Here is a 14082-nt window from a genome sequence, read left to right on the forward strand (position 1 = left end):
GAAACCCAAAAAATCTTTCCTTGCAGTTAACCCGTAAAAGAAAGTCTACAGCAGTGGTAGAAGCTGAAAGACCCATTGAAGTTAAGAACCCATTAACTATTCATAAAACAACTCACAAAAAGAAATAGAACCCTGGGGGAATTAATATTGATTAGCGATACTTAGTTATTAAAATAATTTGCTGTTTAATGTATACTTTATGTATATTTTATAAACAAATTTAAGTATGTATTATGTACATTAATTAAACTTATAAATAAACAAATTTCTTTCAGTTTATAAACAAAATTTAAGCAAAATATGTTCAGATAACATTCAATTTGGGCTCATTTTTTTTTACATATCATGTATATATCATGTGTAAAATTATGTACAAATAACGAACAATTTTCAGTTTACAATTATTTTTGAAGACATAGGACCCAAAATCGCATATTGAAGTCTTCAAAATCTTGCCACAAGACATGAGATTTTTGGTCAATCCAAAATTGATCTGCTTTGAAGCCTTCATTGAGGTTATTATCCACACTCATATGTATGGCATGCGGACATAGACCATACCAGGTAAAGGAGGTATCATTTCCAAATTTATTATTCCTTTTGACGAGAGATCAATCAAAGAGAATTTTTTACCATCAATTTCAACTTCGTATTCCTCTTCCACAGAAGTGTTAAGGATTGCACGTGCAACTACTGATTTCATAATGGTTACAAACTTGTTAAACGGATATTTTTTTGAATGGTATTTTTGACAAGTTTAAAAACATATTCATAATCCACTTCATGTGTTTCCAATTTAATTTCACTTATTAATCTCTCATAGAAAAATTCCAAAGCTCGCCACCGATATCACTAATATAGCGATTGAAAGTTTTGTTATTACCGAGGTTATTGATATGGTCTTTCAGTTTATCTTGAATTTTATCATATGTGAGGAAATAGTACCCATTTCACTATCTGAAAGAAGACGGAGAAGTAAACGCGTAAGATCATATAACGATTCTTTAACCATATCCTCAAGAGGACCTTGAATGGTACCAGCTAAGATTGGTACATAGAATATTTTTTCTTGACTACATTTTAATTTTCCAACAGCACGTACGATATCTTGAACTGGTTTTAAATTACCTTTTGCTAAATTGTGGAGACAATTCAACATCGATGCCAAGGAGGACAAAATTAATATCACTGCCAATATCTTTGATAACAACATCAAGTGCAGTTGAAATTGTGAACTTCTGCCAGTTTTTACACTTTCGAAGAAAAATAATTTTGGAAATAATTATAGTATTGTCCAACTAGAAATAAAATGTTCATAAAGTATCCGAAGTGCAACTGATGCTGGACCAGCAGAAACATCATCTTCTGATGCACCAGTGTTAGTGTTAAAGGTGATATTAATAGATAACATTTTATTATTAAGCATTTCCAGAAGTTCATCGTCATCTATATAATTCTGAGCTTTGTTTTTTATTAAAGTTGGAAGATCTTGAAGAAATCGACTTTTGCCTGTGCCTGGCCCATTAGCCAGGATGGAATATGATGTCTCTGCCATGTTTGTTGTTTTTGATAAGTCTAAATCTTTGACGGATTCCATTTCGAAAATCAGTTTTATTACCATTAAGTAATATTTTGAGTGTTCATCTCGTCCTTCTAGAGGAAAATCGGCACCAAAGGAACTCACAAACTAGTATGATGTTAGTATGTGGCCAACAAACCAAAGGAAACAGGTATAAAACAAAATATACCTTAGGTCTCGGTTGCAGACTCCCATTGAACTGTTTAATTCTAATATCCAGTTGTAAATCGAATTAACATCATTCAAATTAACCGCTTCTACATGTATCAATAGTGGCAAGTTATGATATAGAATTAAAGACGATACTCAAGTATGAAAAAGGATATTATACATTGTGCAACAAGATGCTTTAACGCGAAAAATAAGAAATTATACCAAACTCGATATTTTGTTACTGCAAATTTCTTGTTCGAGAGGTAAAAAAAATTGAGAGACACTTACCAACGGGCACTTGTACGATGATGTGAATTGCCTCCTTCTCGATTTCATTTTATCAAAATTTTTCTTAGTAAAATATTTGTTAAGTAAGTATCGACTCCATACACTCGCCTCCAAGATCATTTTTAATGTCATCTGTAGAAAATCCTTCAAGTTTATTTTCGTTAACTTCAACCTTTTTACCCAAAGTTCCAGACTGTCAGAATTAAGTGAATTAAGTTTGTCACTTTTTCTTTTAAAGACAATAGACATGAAATGTGAAACTAGAATATCATTATGTTTGACTATATAGGAATTATTATTATTATTATTATCAGGAACAGAGATTCCTTCGGCAATAATAACTGAGATAGAATTTCTAGATTTCTCGCCTAGAAGTAAACAATTTAAGGAAAAGCACATGTTGAATATTGAAAGAAGTTTTGAGAAAACTTGAAAAAGCTTGAGGATATATATATACTTTTAAAAACCCTTCCGAATTCATCATGATTAATAATAAAATAGACTCTTGATCAGTGGCTTATAATGACGATATAGGTACTTCGAAAAAATAGAATTTATCAATAAAAAATTCATGCGATGAGTATTTATCATGAGTATTTATGAAAAAGTGAAATAACTGTTACACAATTTTTCGGACCGTAAATGGAAAGGGACAATCAGTGTAATCAACACAAGTTAATTTACTAATTGTGAGTATTGTACTACCAACTTAATGTTCTTTGCGTTATAATTTCTTTTTTGTTTATTATAACTAGTGTATAGGCTTCGGTATAATTTTCACTGAAGTATTATTAGCGGACTATCTTGTAAAAGAGAATACACCGAATAAATAACATCGCCATATAGCAGGCTACAACCTGTATTTTATATTTTTTTGCATATGATCAATAAGGCAATGTATTATTTTTTCTTTATTTTGTAGCTTGATAAATACATGCGCAGTAATATTATGATAAGACGTCACATGTATTGCAGGTTGCGCGAAATAATTTATTCCCGCATATTCTCATTAAAAAAAAGCCCTTGATGATCTTTACATATGGATAGCGTTAAATTCTTTTTATTGTTAAATTAAGGAGAGGTGGTTGATCAGATTTTCGTAATGAGATCATTTCCCCTCACCCAAAAGCATATTCCAAATTGATCCTGCAAATTATATAGAAAGGAGATGCCCCGGTTAGTAAATCTTTTTATCCACCTTGTGCAAATATAAGCAATAATCAAGCGAAAAATCAAACGAAAATTCCAATAAAATTTAAACCTACCATTATTTTGATCATTATTAGCTTCTTGAAACATGTCATCACGATGTTAATCGATTTTCTCATCTCTTTAGATGTCATATGTTTCTCTCAACTCAATTCTAAAATTTAAAAATAATCAATAAAGTTGGGAACTGTTGATTTTCACGACGTGACCGCGAGGAATTACGACTATTATTATTAAAATATTTACCCCCTATTGACAGTGTAAAGTGTAGACAATAAGAATTACATGTGAGAAGACAAATTTTGATCTAAACTTTTATGGAATTAATTATATAATAATTATAAAAATATATATTGTCATACCGATAAGTATAGTAAGTTATGATACAAATTATTTGACTACTAGTAACGTAATTAATTATATTGAATATATTGAATATACAGTATTAGCAAATCTTTTACCTTACCTGTTACATAAAAGTAATAAAATAAAAAAAAAAAAAGTACGACCAAAAAGAATGTAACCAAAAATAGAAATCAAAGATTGATGAATTTATAAAGACACCATAAAGTACATTAATATCGAAATTCTTTAATAATGCATAAATAAATAATATTGGACACGCAAAGTAATTCTTGATATAGTATAAGGATTTTTTCCATTTTATTAAAGAATTTATCAATACTATTGGATTTGATTTTAAATCCATTTTAAAAATCCGATTAATTCCATTTTTTATGTGCACTACAAAGATTTACATAGTTAGTTACAAGCAGATAATATTAAATATTTATCACAAAAACATTTTTCTACATTATTTTACCTATAAAATAATTTAACATCCTTCCCATCTAATAAGTATACGACCTTGAGATTCATCACCGATCACCTAAACAATTTTTAAATTAGAGCTAATGTAAATCGGAAGCTATTGAAAGTAATTTCTTATTTCTTACATTAAAAGCAGCTGGTGATAGGTCAATGTCACCAAATTTACAAATAGGGCACTAATAATCAAGGATATAAACCAATAATTTATTAAAAGTAGTCAATTAAAAAATAATTGAAATTTCTTTCATACCTTATCCATAATTTTGACTTTGACGATTCCTTTTGGACCAGTTATTTTAACGCACATACCACATATAGGCGCATTATTTGGATTAAGGTTCTCACCAAATTGTTGAGCGTTCTTAGGTTTTGTCATTTAGATTAAAAAAAGAATTTGATTTACGGATTTCACTTACAGACGCTAGTAATACATGTTGAACAACAATACATACCATTGCTCCAACAAATTCGTCAGCTGTGTTTAGTTTACCACACGCTCCCACTCCTATACCAGGATCTAATGATTAAATTTAAATAATTTAAAATTTCAAAGATCATATAAATAGAAAAAAAACGTAAATTTTCCTTAAGTTTTCTCACCATAATATGTTCCGTCTCCTGTTCCATTCATTTGAAGTCCAGGCTTTCCTATATCTGGTGAGACGTTTCCATTCTTTGAACCGTTAGTATCAGTTGAATCGAGATTATTGTTTCTAGAACCAAAATTTCCCGTGGCAGCAAGAATGATTATAATTAATATTATTACAAAAAATATTATTAAAGATATGATTATTGGTAATTTATATTTATTAATATATGGATATCTATTTTTTAACCATTGTTTAAATTTTACTAAAAGATTTTCTTTTTCAGGTAGTTGTTCCGGTAAATTTGGTAAAGCTTTATCTATTGTTAGTAACACATTCTTTCTTTGAGAATTTATGGATTTTCTTGGTGGTGGAGGACCATCACCTTCCCATTCTTCTTCAACAATTTCAATAAATTCATCCTTCTCATCATCATAGATAGTATATCTATGTACTTTAAATTGTGAATGTGTTTTTTTTTCTTCTGAACGACTCAAGAATGAAAGTGATCTTTGTAATATTGAATTTCTTTTATTCAATGAATTTGAAGATAATGAAGTTAAATCGTCCACATTTGTTATGGTAACTGAGGTCCTTTTTGGTATATCAGATGTTTCCTTTTTCGTCGTTGACTGTAATAAATCAATTAAAATTAAATTTGATTGTTCATCTTCATCTCCTTCACCATCATCCAACGGAGTCCCATTTACTGAAGAATTTGATAAATTTTTTGTAATAACTGAATTTGTAATAACTGAATTAGTGGGTAAGGTTTCTTTTAAATAAAAGGAACTTGGCGTTATGGCTACGTCAGGTTTTTTAATAGAACTTGACTTCCTTTTTTGCAAACTTTCCATTTAACTTGTATATGAAGGGAAGAATCTATTGGCTGAAAGAAAAAAAAAAATAGTTGTTTTTTAATGGAAAAGTTTTTTATTTTTTCAAAATTTTCGTTTTTCTTCAATTTAACGAATTCTAAAAACATTTAAAAAACATTACACCGTATTACCATGAATTTATTTTACCAAATAAAATGAATTTCAACGTACATTAATTGTCACATTGTGGTTTATTAAGTAACACATTTTGGTAAATGTCGAACACCAATTGAACCAATCAATCTCTTGTGTCGTATAAATGATCACTTAAAAAAATATGAAACCAAACTTTAAAGAAAAAGATCAACTATTGCTTGTATGATGATCGGCTAGAAACCTAGAATAGAAAAATCGTCGTTTATCAAAACTAAATAAGTAAAATTTATATATTAGCATAATTCTTAGTTTTGTTCAGTTTAACAATATCATGTTTTACTTTTTTTTCATCTTTTTTCATATCCAATATATGTGTACATACAAAGTGCCGAGTAACTGTAACTGGTTGTACTAACATAAATCACCAATTAGTAAATGTCTGATAAATTGAAATGCCTCTTAGTATTAACATACTTTCTTGATAAACTGTCTTCGCAAATTTTTTACGTTACGCCTAGAATCCTAGAGCATCCTGAGTAATAACTTCTCACTAGAAAAAATATGTATATTATATTAATATCCGATATTCCTAAAATTTTAAAATTTTTTGTAGTTAACGATAGTATCAAATATGATTGTCGATTTGTATGATTCATTAATATAAGTACAATTAATATATTTTGTGACATTTAATTTTTTATAATTTGGATTCTTAGATGAGAGATATAGTTTATTGGCTATAAGCGCGGCTGACACTCTCAACTGGGCATTTGTTCAACTTATGCAGCCAACTACATACGGTAATTACACGAAATTATGATTTAAGTATTGTTGAACATATGTATAATAAGAGTTTATAGAAGTATGAGAAGCCATTTAAAGGAATAAATCGAAAATTGGTATGTATGTTAGTATCATATGATGACAAACCAAATTTTTTTTAAAAATGTAATTTTATAATCATAACTTCTCATATACATGACGGTATAAATTTTATCACAAGTATCGTCCATAAAAACATATGAATATTTTCTGGCATTTCTCGGTAAATATAAATGATTAACCAATATAACACATTTGCAGTTTATCACACGCATTGGATGTTTATCATACATTTTTGTTTCATAATAAAATGTTTGTGCAACCTTAATAAGACAATTTATAAGTACGACGATTTTCTAACTATTTATTTATTTTTTTTTTAAAAAAAAAAAAAAAAATCTCGACGAAATTTTAGAAAAAAAGAAAAAAAATGCCACAACTTGACGCAGATAGTCTTAACGAAATATTTGAATATTTAGAAGATGATAAAGAAACTTTACGTTCATGTTTATTAGTAAATCGCTTTTGGGGAGAAATTTCCGTTAGAATTTTATGGAAAATTATACGAAATTATGAAACAATAATCGCATGTCTTCCAAATGAATCAAGAGAAGTTTTATATAAAAATGGAATTAATATTTTAACAACCAAATTTCCAATATATAATTATATAACATATATTAAAAATCTTTCAATTTATACAATTGATGAAATAATTAAAAATATTCTTAAAAATTATCAAACAGTTACACCACAAAGTTTAAATTATATAAAATTTATTATATTACAAGAATTATATAAATTATTTATGAAAAGAATTTCATGCTTAAAAAAGTTACATTTTTATTCATATAGAATTATAGATATTCCAAATATAACATTTATTTTATATCCTGGTGCAATAAATTGTTTAAAAGATCTCACAGAATTAAGTTGTCGTTCAGATATTTATCCAGAATTTTTTTATCAATTATCTCAAATATGTCATAATATACAACATTTGGATATAACATTTAAAGAAGTTATATCAAATGGATTATCAGATTTAATTTCTGTTCAAAAAAATTTAAAATATTTGGATATAATGCAATATTATGAATGTAGAGATTTAACAAATATTATTCCTTCATTAAAAAAACTTCCTAATACTTTAATTAAATTTGAACTTTATGGTTATATTATACCATTATCATTTATTACTAAATTTACAAATTTACAAGAACTTGTATTATTATATTCTTGTGATTTTGATGAATCTAATGATCCTTTTGAAGATTTTAATGAATTACAACATGTTACATTTTCACAATTACAAATTTTAAGATTTGAAGATGCTTCTCCTAAAACTGATTTATTAATTAAATTTTTAGAAAATAATGGAAAATTTTTAAAAGAATTTCATGTAGAAAGTGATAATTATTTATTAAATTTGGCTATAGCTAAATATTGTTTTAATCTTAAAATTTTCTCTATATTAATTTTAAGTTATGAAAATTATGAATTAGAATCATTAAAAGAAATTTTTAATAATTGTCAAAATTTAGAAAGTATTAAAGTTAAATGTGAAGGTGAATATGAAAAAGAATTATTAGATGTTATTTCAGAATATTCTCCAAATAATTTTTCTGAATTAGGATTATATTATTCTTATGATGCAAAATCAAAATTACTTCCGGATACATTTGAAACTTTTTTCGTAAATTGGAAGAATCGTACTTCATTAAAATCAATTTCTTTAATTATAGATAGTTATTCTGGTAAAAATATTTTTGATAATTATGAAGAAATAATGAAAGTAATTGAAAAATATATTAAATTAGGTGTTATTAAAAAATTTATAATTGATTAGTAAGTTGATATACAATAGTTTATTAATATTACCGTACAATAGGTGTCTATATTTTATCTATTTTTTTAATCTTTAAAAAGATAATCAACACAAATTCATTATAAATTCTAGATTCTAAGATCATGACTCATTTTTTGCGGAATGAAAATGTTTGGTACACAAAAAAATGAATTAGTATTTTCTGAATCAAAACAATGAAATTTGAATCATATACACATTTAACTTACACAAATAAACAAACTTTTTAGATCATACTTTATAGATATCTTTACTTCATTAATAAGGCTAATAATAAAGTGCTAATGATTCTTTTATTTCAAAATAAATGACGAAATTTGATCTTTTAATTAACGCTTTCCGTCAATTAATTTTATTGGATTAATGCGGTTAATAACCTAATTCAAAAAGTTTATATAAATGCCTTTATATAAGTTCTGATGAGAGGTAAAACTGTCGGGGCCGCGAATACTACGCGAATTTATTAAGAATAAACTATGGATGATTATTGAATTGGTATAAAATATTTTTTTTATTAGGCTATTTTACAGCAAATTTTAATCTTGCATTCAATATACATAATAATGAGAAAAGTTTAGTATAGAAGTATAACATTTTCATTTGCTTATTATGCAGCCTGATTTTATCCCTCCTTATAACAATGGTTCCACGTCTGCTTTCTTAGCCTTCTGTTGTTCATCTACATTATTTTTTCCCTTCAACTTCCTTCCCCTGTTCACTCATGGATTTGGTTCCCCTTTTAAATCATTATTTTCTTCCTCATTCCCTGTTTTTATCTTCTTCATTTTCTGATCATCCACATTTTTTCTTTCCTCGGTCTTTGTCTTTTGCTCATCCGTAACATTAATCTCCGTTTTCTGTTCATCCACATTTTTAACGTCCGTTTCTTCCATATTTTTTCTTTCCTCGGTCTTCGTCTTTTGCTCATCCGTAACATTAATCTCCGTTTTCTGTTCATCCGCATTTTCAATATCCGTTTCTTCTATATTTTTTCTTTCCTCGGTCTTCGTATTTTGCTCATCCGTAACATTAATCTCCGTATTCTGTTCATCCACATTTTTAATGTCCGTTTCTTGTTCTTCTATATTTTTTTTCTTGGTCCTTTTTTCTTCGTACCAATGAGTTTCTGTCTTCTTTTCAAACTTGTCATAGTAATATTTATCAAATGGTTTATCCAGTGGGCGTTCTCTGATTTCACCATCCTTAACTTTATATTTTGCTGTGGGATCCTTATTAATCGAATAAGAATCGATAAATAAACATCCGGCCTCATCTTTACGCGGCAATCTGATTGTCCCTCTAGCAAATGGGGTATTACTATCAACATCATCTAAACCCGGCCCATTCTGGTTTGGATCAAATACCGGATCTTTATAAAGTTCCACGTTAAATTCACGTCCTTCTTGAAAGAAGAATGAACTTCCATGTTTCTTGATTTCTGGAAATGGTTGCATTGTATATTCATAATAATCAGTAATGTGAAGAATAGCTCCTTTTTCTCTCTGGCTTTGTGTTAAAATGCCTTGAGTGAGTTTTAGTTCAACACAATCGGCTGAAAGTTGAATAGATGGATATTTGAGGAGTATGTGGTCAATATGCAATTGTTGTTCTGTACCATAAATATAAAATGGCATACGATCTCTTGGATAGTTAGCATCTTGGAATACTGTGGCCAGATGCCGCTTCTTTAGCACTTTAACGCCAGTTACTTTAAATTTTTCAATAAAGGAAATGGGTTGACTGGAAAACAAAGAAATTTCAATTAAAAAAGTAATATTAAGAGAAAAACAAATATTGTATTTTAAGTTACACATACTCATTCGAATCAAATCCTTTGTAGATAACTCCTTCAAAAGAATTTTCATTACATACAATTTCTTCTAGTGTCATTTTATTTTTATTACCAAGGAAGTACACACGTGATGGATGTTTTATGCGAGCTTTCTTATAATCCTCCTTTATATTTTGTGGCAGTTCTGCTGTGAATATCACCTGCTGACGGTGGTTTTCCATTTGGAACATTGGCAAATGCGTGAAATAAAGTTTATCGGTACCTTGTATCACAAACGCATGATAGTCTGGTTCAATCGTATTACGAAAAACTAAAAGCTATAGTGTATTTATTAGCGCATCATATGTATAAAAAATATAAAATATCGTTATTTACAATTACATGCTAACCAAAAGTTTTATCTTATATTTAACGATGCTATTAAAAATGAACGTAATTGTATAAATATTAAAGGTCAAAATTACCTTAGCAAGATCCTGTAATGTGCTTTGAAACTTTTTCATTAGTTCATTGAGGAAATCAAATTCGGTGACCCAAGGTGACATAACAACGTTAATTAATACATAGAGGTCCTGGTCGCCTTTTAGGCCAAGACGATTCTTGAAATTTTTCAGGCAATTACCATAATTTTCCTTCTTGAATTTTGTTGAAGTCAAAATTAAAAATTTTTTCTCATTTGTGTCCTTGGAACTAGTAAGTGAAAATTCTTCATATAAACGTTGGTTGAGGTAATTTGCTTCATTAATATCTTCGTTCAATTTAAGGACCTCCTCGCTGTTTTCTTTAACCTTCAACTTAAAGTTACATGCGAAGGTATTAACCATGAGATCAGATCCAAGTTTCTTTATAAGTTCCTTGGCAGGATCACACTCTATAATCTCATGATTTGATTTCTCAACAATTAATGTACGGATAAGATGTTTTTCTTCTTTTATTTTTTCTAGATTTGGTAGAAAACAATTTTCAGTAGGTAGCATGTTAAATGGAGTAACAATAAAGTTATCATCATCGGTTGACATGGTGGCCCAATGACAATAAAGCTATATAATAAATAAGGGAAAAAACTTTAATATATTCGATTTAATGTAAAAGCATTATAATATAATAGTCACCTTTATGCTAGAAAAAGTCGCCTGTCCCAACAATAATCCATAACCTTTCTGATGGAGGCCAATTATATCATGAGAAAGCCAAGTAGCTACTGCAGCTGCAGCTGATTTGCTAAATAGATAGATTAAGAACATAAAGACATACATTATTATAAAAAAAAAAAGAGATAATAATCATGGTTTCGTCCTTAATACTCACCTCCCCTCCACACCGTAAATGCCAATACTTTCTTCTTCATTAGGCCGAACTATAACCGGACTCTTCCATGTGTTTAAATATCTCATATGTCGATTACGATAACATAAACTACCAGCTGGGTAAGGAACGTAACCGCTCTTGTGAGGGTCAACAGTGACAGAGTCGCAATATTTCAAACTTTCTAGATGTTTTTCGGTATAAGGCTTAAGTGCCAGCATAGGTACGAATGAATCACGACTTTCTTCATGGCCCTCTAAACGATCGCCAGATTTCGAGCCAATAGGTGGTTTTACAAGCATAGAACGGAAATATCCACCCCATGCAGCATCTGCATGAATGACGAAACTGAGTCCATAACGTTCATACTTTTTTCGAAGCTTTATAATATCATCCAAAGGATCACAGGCACCATGTTCTGTTGATCCTATAATTGCTACAACAGCATAGATAGCTTGTTTATCTTTGACACATTTTTCAAGAAACTTTTCAAGTTTCTTCAAATTCATGCGTGCATCATTGTCTACAGGTACCGGTATCAGATTTCTTGAACCAATTCCTGTAATAGCTTTAAATAGATGTTAGTTTAGTAGATATTTTCTATTATAATCTATATTATATTTATCAAATTGCAATTTATTATTCGTTTTGAAAATAAACAACTTTTGTAAATCAATGACTGTTAAATTGAATATATTGACAAGTTTTTTTTCCCTTCAAAAGAGTGATTTAAATTTTGATTCTAATCCCTAATTCTTATAAACAATGTAGAAGAAATTGCAAATTTGTCCTGAAATAAAATAAATTAAATAATTTACTTACCACAACCTTTAGGCCATGAATAATGCATGGTCGCACTTGCAAAGTATAAAATAGGGTTTTCAATCCCAAACTTTTTCTCCAGGTATTCCTTGCCAATAGTTTGGATGATGTAGTCATTAAGCGCATTCTGCAAAAAGTCTGGTGACATTCCATATTCTTTACTTAAACGGTCAGGGATATCAAGTATCGTTGTTGGTTTGAGATTAAGCAATTCCCAGGTTGAACAATCTTTGAGGAGTTTTATTTTTCCGTCTGCTAATTCAACTTTGAAGCTTGGGCCAATGAAGGATAGAGAACCATCATCGATAGCCAGGCGGAGGGAGAGTGGGTAAAATTTGAGGTTACGTGCTGTTCATGTGATAAAAATATTGTAAGATTAAGCAACTGCAATATAGATTATTAGTTAATGATACTTTACCTGCCCTGTGGATAAACAGACATGCAAAATATTTTTTATTTTTAGCATATGTTTGCCAATATAATAAATTTATTCATGATTTCAAAATGTATCAATACTGTATGTCATACCAAATAGATTCCAAATTTGCTACTGAACCGTCGCAGGTGATATGACCCCATCCTTGGATCTTGGGAAGGATTTTGGGCATTTTCTCTAAATCTGGATCCCAGTTTTCATCGTATCTTGGTTCCCATTGAACATTAAAACCAAGCATTTCACATAGCTGCTTCCCGGCAAATATTTCAAGCCATGTGGTCAACGGAGATGACTCAATAGCTACGTTATTCTGGTTATATTGCAGAGCAGCTATATAGCCAAGGTGGCCAGGCATAGTTGGTTCCATGCTCATATGGCCCATATAACGTGGCGACCAGAATGGTGTCGTCTTCCGTGCTAGCTCTTTGGAAAGGAGAGTAAGTTGTTCCGAGAGGTTATTCATATTTTTCTCGTATTCGACCGACTTTTTCATTTGTTCCGTGATGAATTGGGGGTCAAGTGGGAAATAGCCTTGCCTTGCTTTCTTATGCTCATCGACTATCATATCATAAAATCTGCGAACCCAATGGTTATTTTCGGCATGTGGGCCGTAGAACCAAGAAGCAACAGCATTGTTTTCATGGTTAAAGGGATCCGCCATTGTTTTTGTGCATCATGATGAATAAGAAAAAAATTTTGGACATATTATATGGATTTTTGTTGTAACACAAGTTTTTTTACCGCAAAGATTGTTCATTTTTTGTACCATTTCTTCTTTCACCAAAATCAAAAATTTTGATCTAATCAGAAAATCTAGAATCTAATCTAATCATATCGGTATTGAAATTCCGCAATTCCGCATAACCCAAAAAGGAGCTTTATCAATGTCAAAATTGACAATCAAAATTAGCCAAATCCAGCCGATCAATTCCGTAAAAAGAAAGAACTGAAAGAAAAAGTTCACGATAAATGATTATGTAACAACTTTTCTTTGAATTTGTTTTGATACGGAATTTATTTCCGAGTTATATCAACAAATAGATTCTTTTTTATTTCTTTGAAAGATAAAATGGTACCTAATTTATATTCAAAATCTAATAATATTTTTCTCCTTTTAGTAATAATAAAAGAAAGTTATTTTTGTACAATCTTTCCATTCTTTTGGAAATATTTCTGGATGTGCAATCCTTTCGTGATTAAATTCGTAATAATTTCTAATTAAATGTTTTAATATCATTTACAATACTTCTTTCATTTAGATACTCATTAACAACACTTTCTAAATATTTAGAAAACTGGGAATTAAAGTTTAAAATTTGTAACAAATGTCTCTATCGGCAACTTAATTTGAGAGAATTTTTAGACGAACTTTCGTTCTGAAAGCTACATTTGGGATATTTATTTATCTTTTTCTTAC

At 29.3% G+C, this 14082-nt stretch overlaps 7 protein-coding genes across 7 annotated transcripts; 1 reads left to right on the plus strand and 6 right to left on the minus strand.

The window, feature by feature from the left end:
• Positions 1–401: 401 nt before the first annotated feature.
• OCT59_017914 (uncharacterized protein) lies at positions 402–703 on the minus strand (the record flags this gene model as incomplete). Its single annotated transcript, XM_066148415.1, has 2 exons — positions 402–505; positions 562–703. 2 exons carry the CDS (start codon positions 701–703, stop codon positions 402–404), a joined length of 246 nt encoding a protein of 81 aa, XP_066004349.1.
• A 201-nt stretch (positions 704–904) lies between these two features.
• On the minus strand, positions 905–1159 carry OCT59_017915 (uncharacterized protein; the record flags this gene model as incomplete). The annotated part of the gene is made up of 1 exon (XM_066148416.1): positions 905–1159. One exon carries the CDS (start codon positions 1157–1159, stop codon positions 905–907), a length of 255 nt encoding a protein of 84 aa, XP_066004350.1.
• A 123-nt stretch (positions 1160–1282) lies between these two features.
• On the minus strand, positions 1283–1597 carry OCT59_017916 (uncharacterized protein; the record flags this gene model as incomplete). The annotated part of the gene is made up of 1 exon (XM_066148417.1): positions 1283–1597. The coding sequence occupies one exon, from the start codon at positions 1595–1597 to the stop codon at positions 1283–1285; it is 315 nt and encodes a 104-aa protein (XP_066004351.1).
• Positions 1598–1680: 83 nt separating this feature from the next.
• Positions 1681–2611, minus strand: OCT59_017917 (uncharacterized protein; the record flags this gene model as incomplete). Its single annotated transcript, XM_066148418.1, has 6 exons — positions 1681–1687; positions 1749–1836; positions 2021–2054; positions 2201–2388; positions 2478–2488; positions 2559–2611. 6 exons carry the CDS (start codon positions 2609–2611, stop codon positions 1681–1683), a joined length of 381 nt encoding a protein of 126 aa, XP_066004352.1.
• A 1340-nt stretch (positions 2612–3951) lies between these two features.
• OCT59_017918 (uncharacterized protein) lies at positions 3952–5504 on the minus strand (the record flags this gene model as incomplete). Its single annotated transcript, XM_066148420.1, has 6 exons — positions 3952–3973; positions 4053–4096; positions 4186–4236; positions 4311–4421; positions 4513–4577; positions 4661–5504. 6 exons carry the CDS (start codon positions 5502–5504, stop codon positions 3952–3954), a joined length of 1137 nt encoding a protein of 378 aa, XP_066004353.1.
• Positions 5505–6873: 1369 nt separating this feature from the next.
• Positions 6874–8443, plus strand: OCT59_017919 (uncharacterized protein; the record flags this gene model as incomplete). The annotated part of the gene is made up of 1 exon (XM_066148421.1): positions 6874–8443. One exon carries the CDS (start codon positions 6874–6876, stop codon positions 8290–8292), a length of 1419 nt encoding a protein of 472 aa, XP_066004354.1. The 3' UTR covers positions 8293–8443.
• A 352-nt stretch (positions 8444–8795) lies between these two features.
• OCT59_017920 (uncharacterized protein) lies at positions 8796–13326 on the minus strand (the record flags this gene model as incomplete). The annotated part of the gene is made up of 7 exons (XM_066148422.1): positions 8796–10050; positions 10127–10419; positions 10567–11142; positions 11215–11323; positions 11411–11975; positions 12230–12501; positions 12758–13326. 7 exons carry the CDS (start codon positions 13324–13326, stop codon positions 9030–9032), a joined length of 3405 nt encoding a protein of 1134 aa, XP_066004355.1. The 3' UTR covers positions 8796–9029.
• Between the last annotated feature and the right edge of the window lie 756 nt (positions 13327–14082).

The sequence above is a fragment of the Rhizophagus irregularis genome, chromosome 27, assembly GCF_026210795.1.
Source record: "Rhizophagus irregularis chromosome 27, complete sequence".
Classification (NCBI taxonomy): Eukaryota; Fungi; Glomeromycota; class Glomeromycetes; order Glomerales; family Glomeraceae; genus Rhizophagus; species Rhizophagus irregularis.